This window comes from Bidens hawaiensis, unplaced genomic scaffold (assembly GCF_021521415.1).
Source record: "Bidens hawaiensis isolate Kalapana, Puna unplaced genomic scaffold, B.hawaiensis_p1.1 tig00005104_1, whole genome shotgun sequence".
NCBI lineage: Eukaryota > Viridiplantae > Streptophyta > Magnoliopsida > Asterales > Asteraceae > Bidens > Bidens hawaiensis.
Window position 1 is genome coordinate 89,204 of NW_027491326.1, and position 13,766 is coordinate 102,969.

Genomic DNA, 13,766 nt, shown 5'->3' on the forward strand with positions numbered 1-13,766 from the left:
TACAACATCTTTATATATATCGTATAAACGATATATATCCCTATCCTTATTACAACATATGTTACACATAATATACAAACTATCTTAACATGTAAACTTCATTTCTTGAAAACATGCCATCATCATACTCTCAATCCTTCATGAATTTCTTCACAACCTTGGTTAACTTGTTGCACTTTCGAAAAAGCGTCTCTCCTATCTTCTTCTTTTTCTTCCCATCAACAGCTATTTTCTTCCTCAATTCATCCATCTCATGTAGGGCTCAATCAAGATGTTCTTCCTGTGACTGGGGAATGTCATTGGGATATCCATAGAGGGGTGGTGGATCACGGTACCCCATCATGACAACGTCGAAATGATTTCTTGGATCCGGATATGGAGAAGCAGTCACATCGTATTGTTAGTTGAAGAAAGCTTCAGCGGCCTCATTCTGTTCTCGGATCTCATTTGCTTGTTCTTCAACTGATGGAATCTTGACTGAGTACGGTGGGAAGCTTGATGATGCTTTGCCCTTGAGCTCTTGAAGAAATTGCATGTATGGATCAACAGAACCATAACTTGGGGTTTGATGAGAGTATGGTTCTTCGATTGGTGTTGTCACCTCATTTGGATCATCGGGGTATTCTTCCTCTGAATCTTCTTCCATTTCCTTTTCTTCCGGTTCCTCTTCCTCCGATTCCTCTTCCTCAGGGGTCTCTTCCTCTGGATCCTCTTCTTCCGGCTCCTCTTATTCCATTAATTTGGCAGTATCCTTTGATATTGCAGGAAAATGAATTTTCTCGTATGGTATCATCACCCTCATTCTGAGTTTGTGAGACAGCCCTTATTTGTTGAGGCGGAAGTCGACATCATGCATAGAAGTTCCGATATGCCACCTTCGCTGATCTGAGTGGCATTGCATCCACTCGGATGACGGAGATCTGGGTTCCTCCTTGATTGTTCGGTTGGAGAGGAATGCGTATGAAGGGTGAGGATTCGGTGGTAAGTGTGTACCTCCGGATGGGTAATATGGCGAGACCTCAGTTGGTTGATAGGTAGGAATCTCAGAAGGATGATATGTTAGTATTTCGGATGTTGATACATGGGTAAGCTTGTCGGATGGTAGCTTGAGTGCCTTGGTGCTTGGTATACTTGATATGGAGTATTGTCTAGATGGTAGATTGGACTTTGCTCATTGTCGGGATAATGGTATGGCTTGGTTTGATTGTGTTCCTCGTTGAAGAATGCTTCATAATAATCCTTACTCATGACGTCTCTTGGAAATTTGTAGTATTTTCTTGCCCTTCTTGCTACATTATCATAATACTCCATTAATTTCTCGAAAGTCATCTAATTTAGGTGGTTTAGAATGAGGAGAGGGAAAGAAAGAGTTACCAACCAATCTTATCCCTATTCAAATAAACAAGTAAAATATTTTCCTATGCTTAGATCGAAGCTTGGGAATTGTTTTATGATACCCAATTCGGTAAGATCGATGGCTCTGATACCAACCAGTCACACCCCCATCTTAGGCCTAGGAGTGTGATCAATAGTTGGTACCATATTTGTAAATAAATCAGAGTTGCGGGTTATGCGAAAGTCTTATAAAAACATGAGGATTTAAATTATAAATATTACAATACAAAAGACGAGATAAAAGTCTCATTTAAGTTTACTTGTTTATAAGTTTACAAAACCACCATTTATATTTAATTTTAACAAAAATATTCGAGCTATTGGGTTCTTGAGCCCTTCGTCTTCACAAGCTCTATTCTTGATTACCTGCAAAATGTTAGAAAATACGTCAGCAATGAATGCCGGTGAATATGCTGACGCTAAAATATTTTTCTTTACTAGATCACCCCTCGAGACCACGTAAGCCTCGGCCCATCTTGGCTTAGGAATAATCCAGTTAAAACAATATCATTATAAACTCGAGTCTCTACACTAGGTCACCTCAGCAAAACACCGCAGCGTTTCGACATAACATAGGTACCATAAATATACACATGGTCAGTCTCACTCGAACGTACTTAGGTTCGGCCCATCGTGGCTGGAGGTCGTGACCAAGTGTGGTGCGATGTGCCCACCGCATTTTACCACATATGTAAGGATCAAAACAAACGTATACTACAGCCTGAGGGCTAGGCTTATAATCTTATTTACAATGTTTTTAGAGACACTTAGTCTCATGTAAAATTTTACACATAACACGTTTGACTCGTTTGAAAACAAGTTTGTAAAAGTTGGGGCGTATTCACCTTTTGATTGGGATCGGCTTCAAACACCGTCCGTGGGTCTTTCCTTTGTTATCTCGCACCTATAGTACGAGTATAACGTTTTGTTAGTCGGATATACAATCCGGCTTAAGACCTTTAGTCTTAGTTTTATAATCGCCACCTCGATTTACTTTAAAAACCTTTAGTTTATAAAGAAATCTCTTTTTCTTTTCTTTTTAAATATCTTTCTTTATAAGATAGCCTATAGATATCTTATTCATAAAACCCTACGTTTTTTTTTCTTTATGAAACGTATATTTTTCTTCTTTATTATTTAAGAATACTCATTATTCTTAAATAATATTTATAACAAAGATTTATATATATATATATATATCCACACATGTATTTGAACATACATTTATATTTCTTTCTTTTCTTTTTCTTTGTTATTTCTTTATCGAGGTATCGAGTATTTACTCGACCTTAAGTTTTAAGCCTTTCAATATTTTATTATTATTTTATTCGGGCATTATGCCTACCTTTTACTCGGCTTATAATCCTACACAATTGAGCAGTACTTCAACGCCGCTTCAATTTTCTTTATCTTCTTGTTCAATTCCTACACCTTATTTCTTGCACGCAAATCGAGACACCAATGCTTTACGGCACGCACTTCAGGATGGTCGTCGGGACGTCGGGATGGTATCACCTTCTTGATATGAACGTTGTCGGGTAGTAGCACGAATATCGAGGAGTCAAGGGCATGTTTATTGAGGAATCGGAGCACTTTTATCGAGGCGGATCGAGGGCACGAATTTCGAGGCTTAGAGAGATGTTAGTGAGAGAGATATGTGTGAGTTTTGGTGTGTGGAAAATGAGAACCCGGACCTTGCTATTTATAGACAATTTTTGGAAGCCCGTAGCGGTACGCGACAACATCTTTGGCACCCGTCGCGTATCGCGACGTCGGTCGCCTGAGTCACCACGTAGAACTGCCACGTGGCAGGCGTTGTGCCGCGTGGCGACACGTGGCGGACGCGGTGACACGTGACGACACGTGGCGACATACCATGCCACCGTATGCTACGTGGCACACTTGTCACAATGTGTCAGGTAGGTCATCGCGTACGCGATGACCTTGTTTCTAAGGCTGTCGCGTATCGCGATTAGCCAAGAAATCAGATTTTTCATTTTAGGCCTTGAAGTTTGGAAATTGGCAGAATTAGTCCCTTGACCTTGGAATTTTAACATTTTTGGCTTGAAATTTCCTTGATGTTACATGCAATAACCACCACCCTCCCCCCCCCCCAACCCACTCGCAAACAACGTTAAATCTTCTCAGAAGCTCCATGTATGCACTCCTTTAACGTTTAAGATGGATTTCTATTATTGATCCGTCTGAAAACAACCCGAATCAAGAAACAATGTCTCTAATACCAAACTGTAGCTCCTGGATCTAGTGATCCAGGATTGTTTTCGTCTGTGTAGGATGGACACGGGCTAGTTGCGGGCCAACAAATGAAGCGATCAAAAGATATAAATGACAAGAAAAATGAAGTTATGATTCCAATAAATGACGTTTATTATATCAAATATTTCAAAACTTCATCCAACCTCGGAGGAGCCCTCCCCGGGGTGTGTCTCACATACAAAATAAACCAACACTAACACATGAGGCCTAGTTCCCTATTTATAAACCCTTGAGTCGATTCTGTTCGACAAGTCAACACTCGTGACCGAGCACATGTACTTTCACAAAGATCCATGAAGATTCGCATACGCAATCATCAAGTTTCACATAATGGAGTGAGGCAGATTCGCATATTCCATCATGAAGATTCGTATGTTTTTTTGATACTTTTGCTATTAAGAATGTTCGTTGTTTCATATGGAAGCTCTGCGAAACTAGCGAATTCTTGCAAAACATCATGGAATATTCTTCAAATCTTTATTTTTACAATATTAATTCCCTGTAAACTTATAGGATCGATTAATTAATAATATCATCCTCAAATCCTGAAACAAGCAAATGACCCTCCTTAAGCCCATATTTAGGCCCATCAATGCAAAGCCCATAATTCACCTTTGATATAAAGTTCTATAAGTTTTTCCAAATATAAGGTTCGTGTTTTAATGAGACTTGAATAACTTTCAGAATCGTGTAATGTAACTTTCAGATTAAAGTTTTTCATGGGCATATGAAATCAATACTTGAACAAGATAAAAAGAATTCTACAATGAATGAGAATTCCTTTTCTCTTATAATTAGAGGGTTTAATTTGTTGTACTAAGGACTCGAGGTTATAACGAATGTTAGTTATCGTAGTCACTACATGAACACCATCGATAGAAACTCTTTTGTTTCTATCGATTAGTTGCAAGCGATGAATAACAACTATGTTTCCACCACTAGTCTAGGGTAGTATCTGTTGGACCTAGAAAACTACCTCCTTGAAACCCTATCACTTTAGGGGCTTCACCTCTAACGATGTTGGAGTTTTCTTAGTACCGAGAAGTGGGGGTGGGTGCGGGTTGTAGGCATTAGGTACCTAGGGTACTCCAGGCAACCCCCCCCCCCTCCCAACATCTTTTCGTTTTCGCATATTACGCGGATACTACTTTTCATTGATTTGTAAAGTGATATAGCTGTTGAACGACTACTTTTGTTTACCGTTAAACATTGACTTTTTACCCACTACATGTAAGCTCAATTCTCTACTATTTTTTCTAGACACTATTGTACAGCCATTTTTGCTCTCTTTCTTTCCCTATCATGTTTGTTTTCGAAGATGAATATAAACTTAAACTTTTACATTTCACTTGACTTTTCCGATTACAACGATTTAGATGAAGAGTAGAATTTTTATTTATTTATTTATTTATTTATCTATTTTGTTTTCTTTTTATTTATTTTTTAGTTTAAATTGTTAATCTTTATTTCTATTTTAATGAAAGTTTTTATTTATTTATTTATGTTTAATTTTAATATATTAGTAATTTTCAATTAAAAATACATTGTTTAGGTGATTGAAATGAGTGACACTACCACTTTGGGGAGTTCAGGGTAAAACATAAGTGAAAGTACATGATTGGTAGGACTTAGGGTAATTTTTTATTTGAAAGGATCACCTCCTCCTCCCTAGCTAAAGTCGTAACACTGCTAAACGAGTGCATCCGCATCTTCTAACTCGTAGCAATCTTTATTATGATTTCTCATATGGTATAACCAAAATAGCTTAATTGCACTAAAATTGGTCCAACACACGTTACACACCAAATAGCCTAAAAATATTTGTAGTCTTCATATTTAAGATTTGTGATCACTCCTAAACATTTTTTATGTTTTGTTTTGAGATCAATGACCGATCAACGATGGTTACCAGATTCCACTAGTCAAGTGATAGTATATGTACGTCAGTAATTATCAATATATTTTATGCATTCATATATGGTTTCCCGATTGATCTGAAAATCAATAACTTTACCAGAGAGAATGAACAGAAGACTATCATCAATCATTTGCAAATAGTTTTTAATGGGGGATAAAACCTACATACGTGCTTCATTTTGTGTTAATTTATCAATTTAAGAGCATTCTCAACATATCTTCATCTTTATAATTACACTAAAAAGCACTATAATTATCTCCCATGTTTAATTAAATAATATTTTTTTATACATTTATTATAATAGTTTTAGACTTTTATCTCTCATTTACTTATAACCAATTCAACAAATATTAAAAAACTAACTTTAGAGCTCGTGTAACCAATGTTTTAAGAACCGGTTCAAACCGGTTAAACCGGATTTCGCACAGTAGGCCGGTATTTTGAGTCCGATATTTTGACCGGTTTGCTAGAACATCAAACCGCTGCTTTTTATCTAAATACCGGTTTTTACCGGTAAACCGGTTTTAAGCCCGAAAAATTTTAGATATTTACGGCCCATATTTTTTTCAAAATTACTTTTAACCTAACAATTAACATTCAAGCGTGTAAACTTTAGGGCTATTTATTTAAAATTGAGTACTTTTGCATTATTTTTTCAATATGGATTAACTTTTGGATATTTTTTGTTATAGGAAACATTTAGTTTTAGGTTATTTTTGGATATAAGTTACATTTATAGGAAATTATAAGGTTAACTATTCAACCGGTTGAACATTCCAGTATAACCCGGTTCAACCGGTTGTACCATTTTTTAGCTCAATCCGGTACAAGTAAAATAATGATTTTTAAAACATTGCGTGTAACACACAGGATGATATAAATAACTAAGTTACAAATAAAACAACACATAGTGTATATAGAAAAATGTATTACATTTATGTTTGTATCATTATATATAAATTGATTTTATTTATATCAAAATGATTTTTTCCAAAAAAAAAATTGAACTTAATAAAAAAATAATGCACGTGTAAAAATATACCCAGGAACACTCCATCTATTGAAAATTCATATGTCCGTATCATATATTTCAAGTCAAAACTTTTAACCCGTAACAAGTTTTACGATAAATCTATTTGTATTCTCAAATTTTTAAAAATATGCAGGTTACCGCTTTTTCACCCGTAACAAATTTAAGTCAAAATATAGTTAATGTGTACTAAACGATATATTTACCAACTTTTAACCCGTAATAATCAAATTTAAGTTCAATAAAAAAACCAAAGAAATCATTGATAAAAAAAACCTAAGAAACTAAATATGGTAAACTTAATATATTTGAAAGTGATTAAAATCTTTACAATTTAACACATATATGTGTAGTTTACTAAATTAAACGATAAAAATAAAGATAGATTTAAATCATACATTTATAATTTATATATTTATATGACAAGAAATGTTCAAATAAGAAGTTTGATTTTCCTAAGAAGGCTAGGACGGAGGGTATTTTAGTCTACTACATTAATATTGAAAACCCAGTTAATTTAATTTCAAAAACCCACTTAATTAATCTTAAAATTCCACTTAAATTTTCACTCATCTCCTACAACCACCACCGCCAACTGCCACCACCTTGCCGGAAAAGTCTTCAGAAATTTTGCCGGAAAAATCCGTCGAAAAGTTAACGGTAAACAATCCTCGGAAAATTTCACCGGAAAAATCGCCGAAAAATTGCTGAAAAACAATTACCGGAAATGATCAACCGAAAATGGCCACTGGAAAAAATACATTGAAAAACATTATGAAAAAACACAATGAAAAAAACACTATGAAAACTAAAACACAATTAAATAACACAATGCAAAAAACACTATGAAAAAACAAATCATAATTGTATAACACAATTTTGTAAAACACAAATTTGGTAAAACACAATTTGTCAAAAACCCATGAATCTTTTTATTATTTTTATATAGCAATATGGTACTCGTATAAAAAATAGAAAAACACCCGTTATTAAGGTGAAATTGTTTAAATAAAATGTCGTATAAAAAAGTTATGGACGTTTTAAAATGATCGGGGAAGTTGACATTTGCCTCGCATGTAGAGAGAGAAAGTCAACAAATGTGTTATTCCTATTATGCCCTTACCCTTGTTTTATACTTGATTTTCTCTCTAATCTAATCTCAACCATTTAAGTCTAAAATGAATGGACAATATTATTTCTTATCCTTCCTACAAAAACTAATTTTCTTATTATAACTCAACCCAAACAATAGATAAATGGATTTATTTTTTAAAAATGGATAAAAGTTGAAACATATATTTATAATTTAATAATTAAAAAAACTACTTCGTAAATTAAAAGCATATTAGAGTTGCTTTTGTGTTTTTTATTTACAATTTTCAACAATATCCATAGTATAATATGTTAATAATAACATTTAAAATTATATTATTTTCAATATTTAATAAACACAGTTTGTTGTTGATTTTTGAATTTCACCAAATTTGTTGTGAAATATATTCTAACAATGTATAGTAGTATAATATATAAATATTTATTTTTATAAATGTGTATAGATATAATATAAATGGGGGTGAAAAGAAAAGTGAATAATTATTTATATATGACATATATTAGTTTTGAAGGGAAAAAATTGTGAGAATTACCCAAAAACTGACATGTGTCTGAAATATTTTACTTTATTAGAATAGGTAGATAAATAGGTGCAAACTTTGTTTTCCCAAATATACAAAAAATCACTAGCTTCTCTCTCTACATCCTATAATTTACACTCACAAACATAGAACCATCAAGATTGAGCCATGTAACCTGATAAGAAGGCGAGTTCAGCTTAATTTAAATACTTTGATAGTTTTTAACGTTTTTGACGAGATATATGGAGAGCCAAAAACAGTCAGACCAATGGTATTTCAAGGTGCTTCCGGTGGACCGACTTTTTATCACCTTAATATCAGAGTTAATTAAAACATTCGCGGAATATTAAAGCTTTCATAAAACATTACATATAAATTCATAAAAATGTCTTAAATAAACATCTTGTCTTTCAAATTCAAACATTTAAACATAAAACATCTTGGGTCTTCAGATGCCAGACTCTTATTCTTCTGCCATGTGTCCCCGCTCAAGCCAGCTGTCTCATCCTACTCACTTGCGTGCATACTAAAAATTAGCTACGCTGAGTGAGTTCTAGTTAATCATACATACACTTACCTTCAATTATGCATATGAAGATACATAATAATTACTTTTCTATTTTACTTTCAAACTATATATTTATTGTCCATTCTATCTCAAATATTATTAGGGTCTGATCCCTTCTTTTTCTATCTAAGATATTATTAGGTCTGATCCCTCTTTTCCTTTGTCTATCTCAGATATTATTAGGGTCTGATCCCTTTCTTGTCTATCTCAGATATTAGTAGGGTCTGATCCCTCTTTACTTCTCTATCTCAGATATTATTAGGGTCTGAACCCTTACTTCTTCATCTTCGTACATTCTGTCTTTACATACCCGTAACATACATATACATTCTCTAATCAATTATTCATATCTTGTACATATATCTTTCATACACATTCGTCTGCTATATACATACCTCCCTTGTCAATACGTGCAATATCTGAAGATCGTTCACGTACTGACAAGCTTTCATTCACATTCAAGATATACATAATTAACATACAAATCATACATGGCATACACTTACCATTTAAGGTAAGTGTATTAACTATCACATCGAGTATGCACACAGCCCCAAAAACAATTCCTTTCCTTAGCTGTGCACGGCTAACTGTATAATAATTATATATATCAATTAACTATCACTACTTGAATCGTGCCATCTAGTTTAATTATAACCCTCAACGAACGGGGGTTCGGGGGCAGCGCCCCTGGCAGCAGGTTTCTAGGGGCGGCATCCCCTAGAAGGGTCCAAGGGGCAAAGCCCCTGGCTGGGGTCGAGCTGTCTTAACACATTTTCTATTAGGATTTTAATTATTATTTTATTCGCTAACTTAAAAAGTTCGAGGGCTTCTTTGTAATTAAATCATTATTTTCTAAGTCCAGGGACCATTCGGTCATTTTATTAAACTTCTTGTTCGTTACTTAGTTCTTAATGAATTGGTGTTCATTCGTTACTTCTGTTTTTCATAACTTATTGGCTAATTCGTTACTTCATAACAATTTGTCCTTCATAGCGAATTGGCCTTTATAACAAACTGGTTCTTATAATGAATGACCCTTTTATAACGAACTGGTCATCATAACAAATTGGACCTTAGCGAATGGGCATAATGAATTGGGGTTAATTCGTTATCTTTTCCTTAACGAATTTGGATACGAACTAAGGCTATTTCGTCATTCTTTCTTTAACGAATCAGCATACGAATAAGGCTAGTTCGTTAAACTTCTGTTAACGAATTAGGGATAGGTCAGAGAATGTCAGAAACATTCTCTGACATGCTTAACCTCGTACGCCGTTTTCCGGCGCCGTCGTCGCCGGAAAACCGCGATTTCGCCGGAAAAACGAGATCTCATCGTTTTTCACCGTTTTTCATCCCGTTCGATCCAGATTTGAGCTAGGGCCCTAAGCTCATCTTTTGTTTGGTTTATACCCGATTCCACCTGGATCTCATGACTTTAATGGTTAAAGGGTGTCGGCTCATCGTTTCGCAACTAAATCTAGCGGGTTTGGATCCATACAACATCATACTATCATTAACTCAGGTCGGGATCGGTTTTCCTTCTTGGTTTGGCTAGAGAAAAGAGTAACTAGAGAGAGAGAGAGAGAGAGCTTAAGTGTGTGTTTTGGGTGGTGTATGGAATATGTGAAATGAATGGATTATGGAGTAATTATTGTTTATATATGATGGGTCATGGGCTTAAGCCCATGGTCTTTATCTCTTTCCTTTTTAACCCAACTCCATAACTCACATATATTTACCCAACACAAGCCCAAATCATAATAACCCATATTTTATTTATTAACCGAAATGAGAAAACGAGATGTTACAGGTGGCCTTACAAAGTAAAACGGTGTCCTCAGAAAGTAACGCAGTGTCCTCACAACCTAAAGCGGCGCCCTCACAAACTAAATCAGCAATATCACAGCCTAAACTAGTGTCCTTACAAAATAAACTTGCTGCACCACAACCTATTTGTCGGTCTGACTGAAGCACTTTGAAATACCATCAGGACGACTGCTTTAGGATGTACTGATGGTATCTCGTCAGAAACAACCAAAAATCGTCAAAATTTTTTAACTTTAGTTGTACCCGCCACTATTAGGATAGGTGACTCGATTCAAATGATTCTAAGTTCCAGTAGATGGCAGGTAAAGAACCGTCGGACCGCCGGTTTTGATATATTTTTGAGGAAATATGGTTAGTCTTGAAATGTGGGTGGTCAAAGTGGCAATTTTGGTCATTTTTCATAAGGATTCTTTGAACCAACAATATAGTAAAAGCTTTTTAAAGTTATAGAATTTATCTCTTTAAAATACATGTAACATAATGAAACTAATGAACTTTTGCTTCTTGATAGGGAGCGGGAGTAATGAAAACGAAAAGGGCAATAGAACAAGCAATAAGTGCCTTGTGTCACAACTTTCCGAAAACCCTAGTTATGGCTGATCTTGGATGTTCATCAGGACCAAACACACTTCTAGTGGGATCCATAGTAATCAATGCAATCGCTAAGACTAGCCTTGAAATGGGTCTTGAACCTCCTGAAGTTCTGATCAACTTAAACGATCTGCCAACCAATGATTTCAACACCATTTTCGTTGCATTACAAGAAATCAAAGGAAACTCTGCCAATGGAACACACCATCAACCGTCATGCTACTTCACTGGGGTGCCTGGGTCCTATTATGGCAGGATTTTTCCAATGAAAAGTTTAAATTTTGTCCACTCTTCTTATAGTCTTCACTGGTTGTCACAGGTACGTGTAAAGCGTTTGTCTCTAGGGCTGTAAGCGAACCGGATGTTTAGTGAACTGTTCGGTGTGAGTATGTTATGCTCGTTCATTTAATAAATGAACATATATGAATAAGGATTTCCTTTTGATTAACTAAATGAACGAACACGAAAAAAAGGTCACGCACGTTCAACTGCGTTCGAGAATGTTCAATAAGGTGTTTGTTTGCATTCGTTTATGTTTGTTAATCGAACTTGTACAAATGACACAACTAATATAGCCAGCTCAATTATTGAAAAAATCAGGAAAGGGGCGGCGATTTGGTTTGTTTGTTTATGTTTGGTCATTAAAGGATTTTAATATCTTTTAACATCTTTTTAAACTTATCATATAGACTTTAAGCAGAATTATTAACTATAGAACAAAAGTATATATGAGTATTACATGGGAAATTCATATGTAAATTATCATGTAAATATGAATGTTAAAAAAACATCAACACAAACTTGGTAGCTTGACCTAATTGTTGACATTGACCACTCTCAGTTAGCTAAAATAAATAAAACATTGTTTGTGTTCGTTCGTGAACCGTTCACGAACAAATTCATTTGCTTAGGTTAGGTATTCGTGAACCGTACGGTTGTCTAATAAAAGCTTAATGAAAGAACATGAAAAATGCCTTGTTCGGTTCGGTTCGGTTCGTTTAGCTCCCTAGTTTCTCTTGATGGAAAAATATTTACTAAAATAACTGTGCATTATATATGGTTGATTGACTCTAGTTGTATCAAACACAATAGAGCAGTATTGATGACTGAATCTAGATGTAAACATTTATGTTAAGCAGCAGCCACAACTAGAAGAGATTAACAAAGGGAATATATACTTAGCAAGTACAACACCGGAAAGTGTTAGTAAGGCACATTTCGAACAATTTCAAAAAGATTTCTTCAGTTTTTTAAGGTGTCGGTCTAAGGAGATAATGGCCGGTGGGCGGATGGTCTTGACATTAGCAGGTAGGACGACTGATGATCCTCGTGATGAAGAAAGTAATTACATTTGGAGGCCATTGGCTATGGCTATTGAGGAAATGGTATATGAGGTATGTAGCATATGTTTTTTTAAACAACAAAAGCTTGCTTCTGAGTGACTTATGGAACCTAAAAGTCCTAAACTGAAACATTCAATTGTAATCCAAAAAATAGGGCCTTGTAGAAGAAGCGAAATTTGATTCGTTCAACCTTCCTTGGTATAATGCATCTCCTAAAGAGATCTCAAACTTGGTGAGGGCGGAAGGTTCCTTCACAATCGATCAGCTCGAGAGTTTTGATCTGCAATGGGTGGCTTGGAAGAGAAAGAAAGATGATAATGATGCATCAAAACTCAATGAAACTGACGATCCTCGTGTTGGATTATACAGTGATGTTGCAAAGGCTATTAGGGCAGGGGTTGAGCCGTTGGTTGCTAATCACTTTGGTGAAGCAATACTAGACGATGTTTTCACGAGGTACGAAAAAATTCTCAAGAATAGAAGGTGCAACAAGGAGTATGAAGCTGTCATATCGGTGACTGTTTCTTTAACTAGAAAAATGTGATACATAAGCTGTCTGGTGGTCATAAATAATAAAAGATCCTGAAATTCTTACCTATGGCAAGTGTAATTGGAATTGCTTTTCTTTATTTATAATTTCTGAAGTGAAGTATATTTCTTGAGGAACAGATATGGCTAAGATTATAAAATAGCAACTTTTAGGTTTGTAATATTCTTCAATGAATTTGAGACGATGATAAATGTGTTAACCAACATGTGTTTCTACCATTCATATATAATATTTTAGGTTTTCTTAAGTTTGAGGCTATAAAGTTATTTAGTCGTGTGTGTAACGAATCAGGAATTGTAATTCTATGACCTCACTATCTATGAATATTATTTTTAAATCATTTAATTTTGCTATTAAAAATGGACTAGATGCACATCTTGTTGCTCGGTTACCTTTTATATCGATGTAAACATTACTTTTTAATAGAATCGTTAAATAATGATTTGGATAAAATTACGAAGAGAAAAAAACAACAACGTAGCTTAAACTATTGTTTTTTTTTTTGAATGGCAGAGATTATATAAAAAATAAATAAATCGACAAGAAGCCGAAAAAAATAAACTACTTACATCACGAGGAGAGGGTTTTTAACCACTCGTCCCAAGAAAATAAAACTTTACAATTCCTACG

The 13,766-nt window shown here is 34.8% G+C and overlaps 1 protein-coding gene across 1 annotated transcript in view; it reads left to right on the plus strand.

Moving 5' to 3' along the window:
- LOC143628925 (S-adenosyl-L-methionine:benzoic acid/salicylic acid carboxyl methyltransferase 3-like) overlaps window positions 1–13,187 on the plus strand; it is a 31,612-nt gene extending 18,425 nt beyond the window's left edge. The window contains exons 2-4 of the mRNA XM_077098365.1: window positions 11,164–11,562; window positions 12,383–12,637; window positions 12,741–13,187. Of these exons, the coding sequence (XP_076954480.1) occupies window positions 11,164–11,562; window positions 12,383–12,637; window positions 12,741–13,130 (1,044 nt within the window). The 3' untranslated portion in view covers window positions 13,131–13,187. The remainder of the gene's footprint in view (window positions 1–11,163; window positions 11,563–12,382; window positions 12,638–12,740) is intronic.
- Window positions 13,188–13,766: the final 579 nt, after the last annotated feature.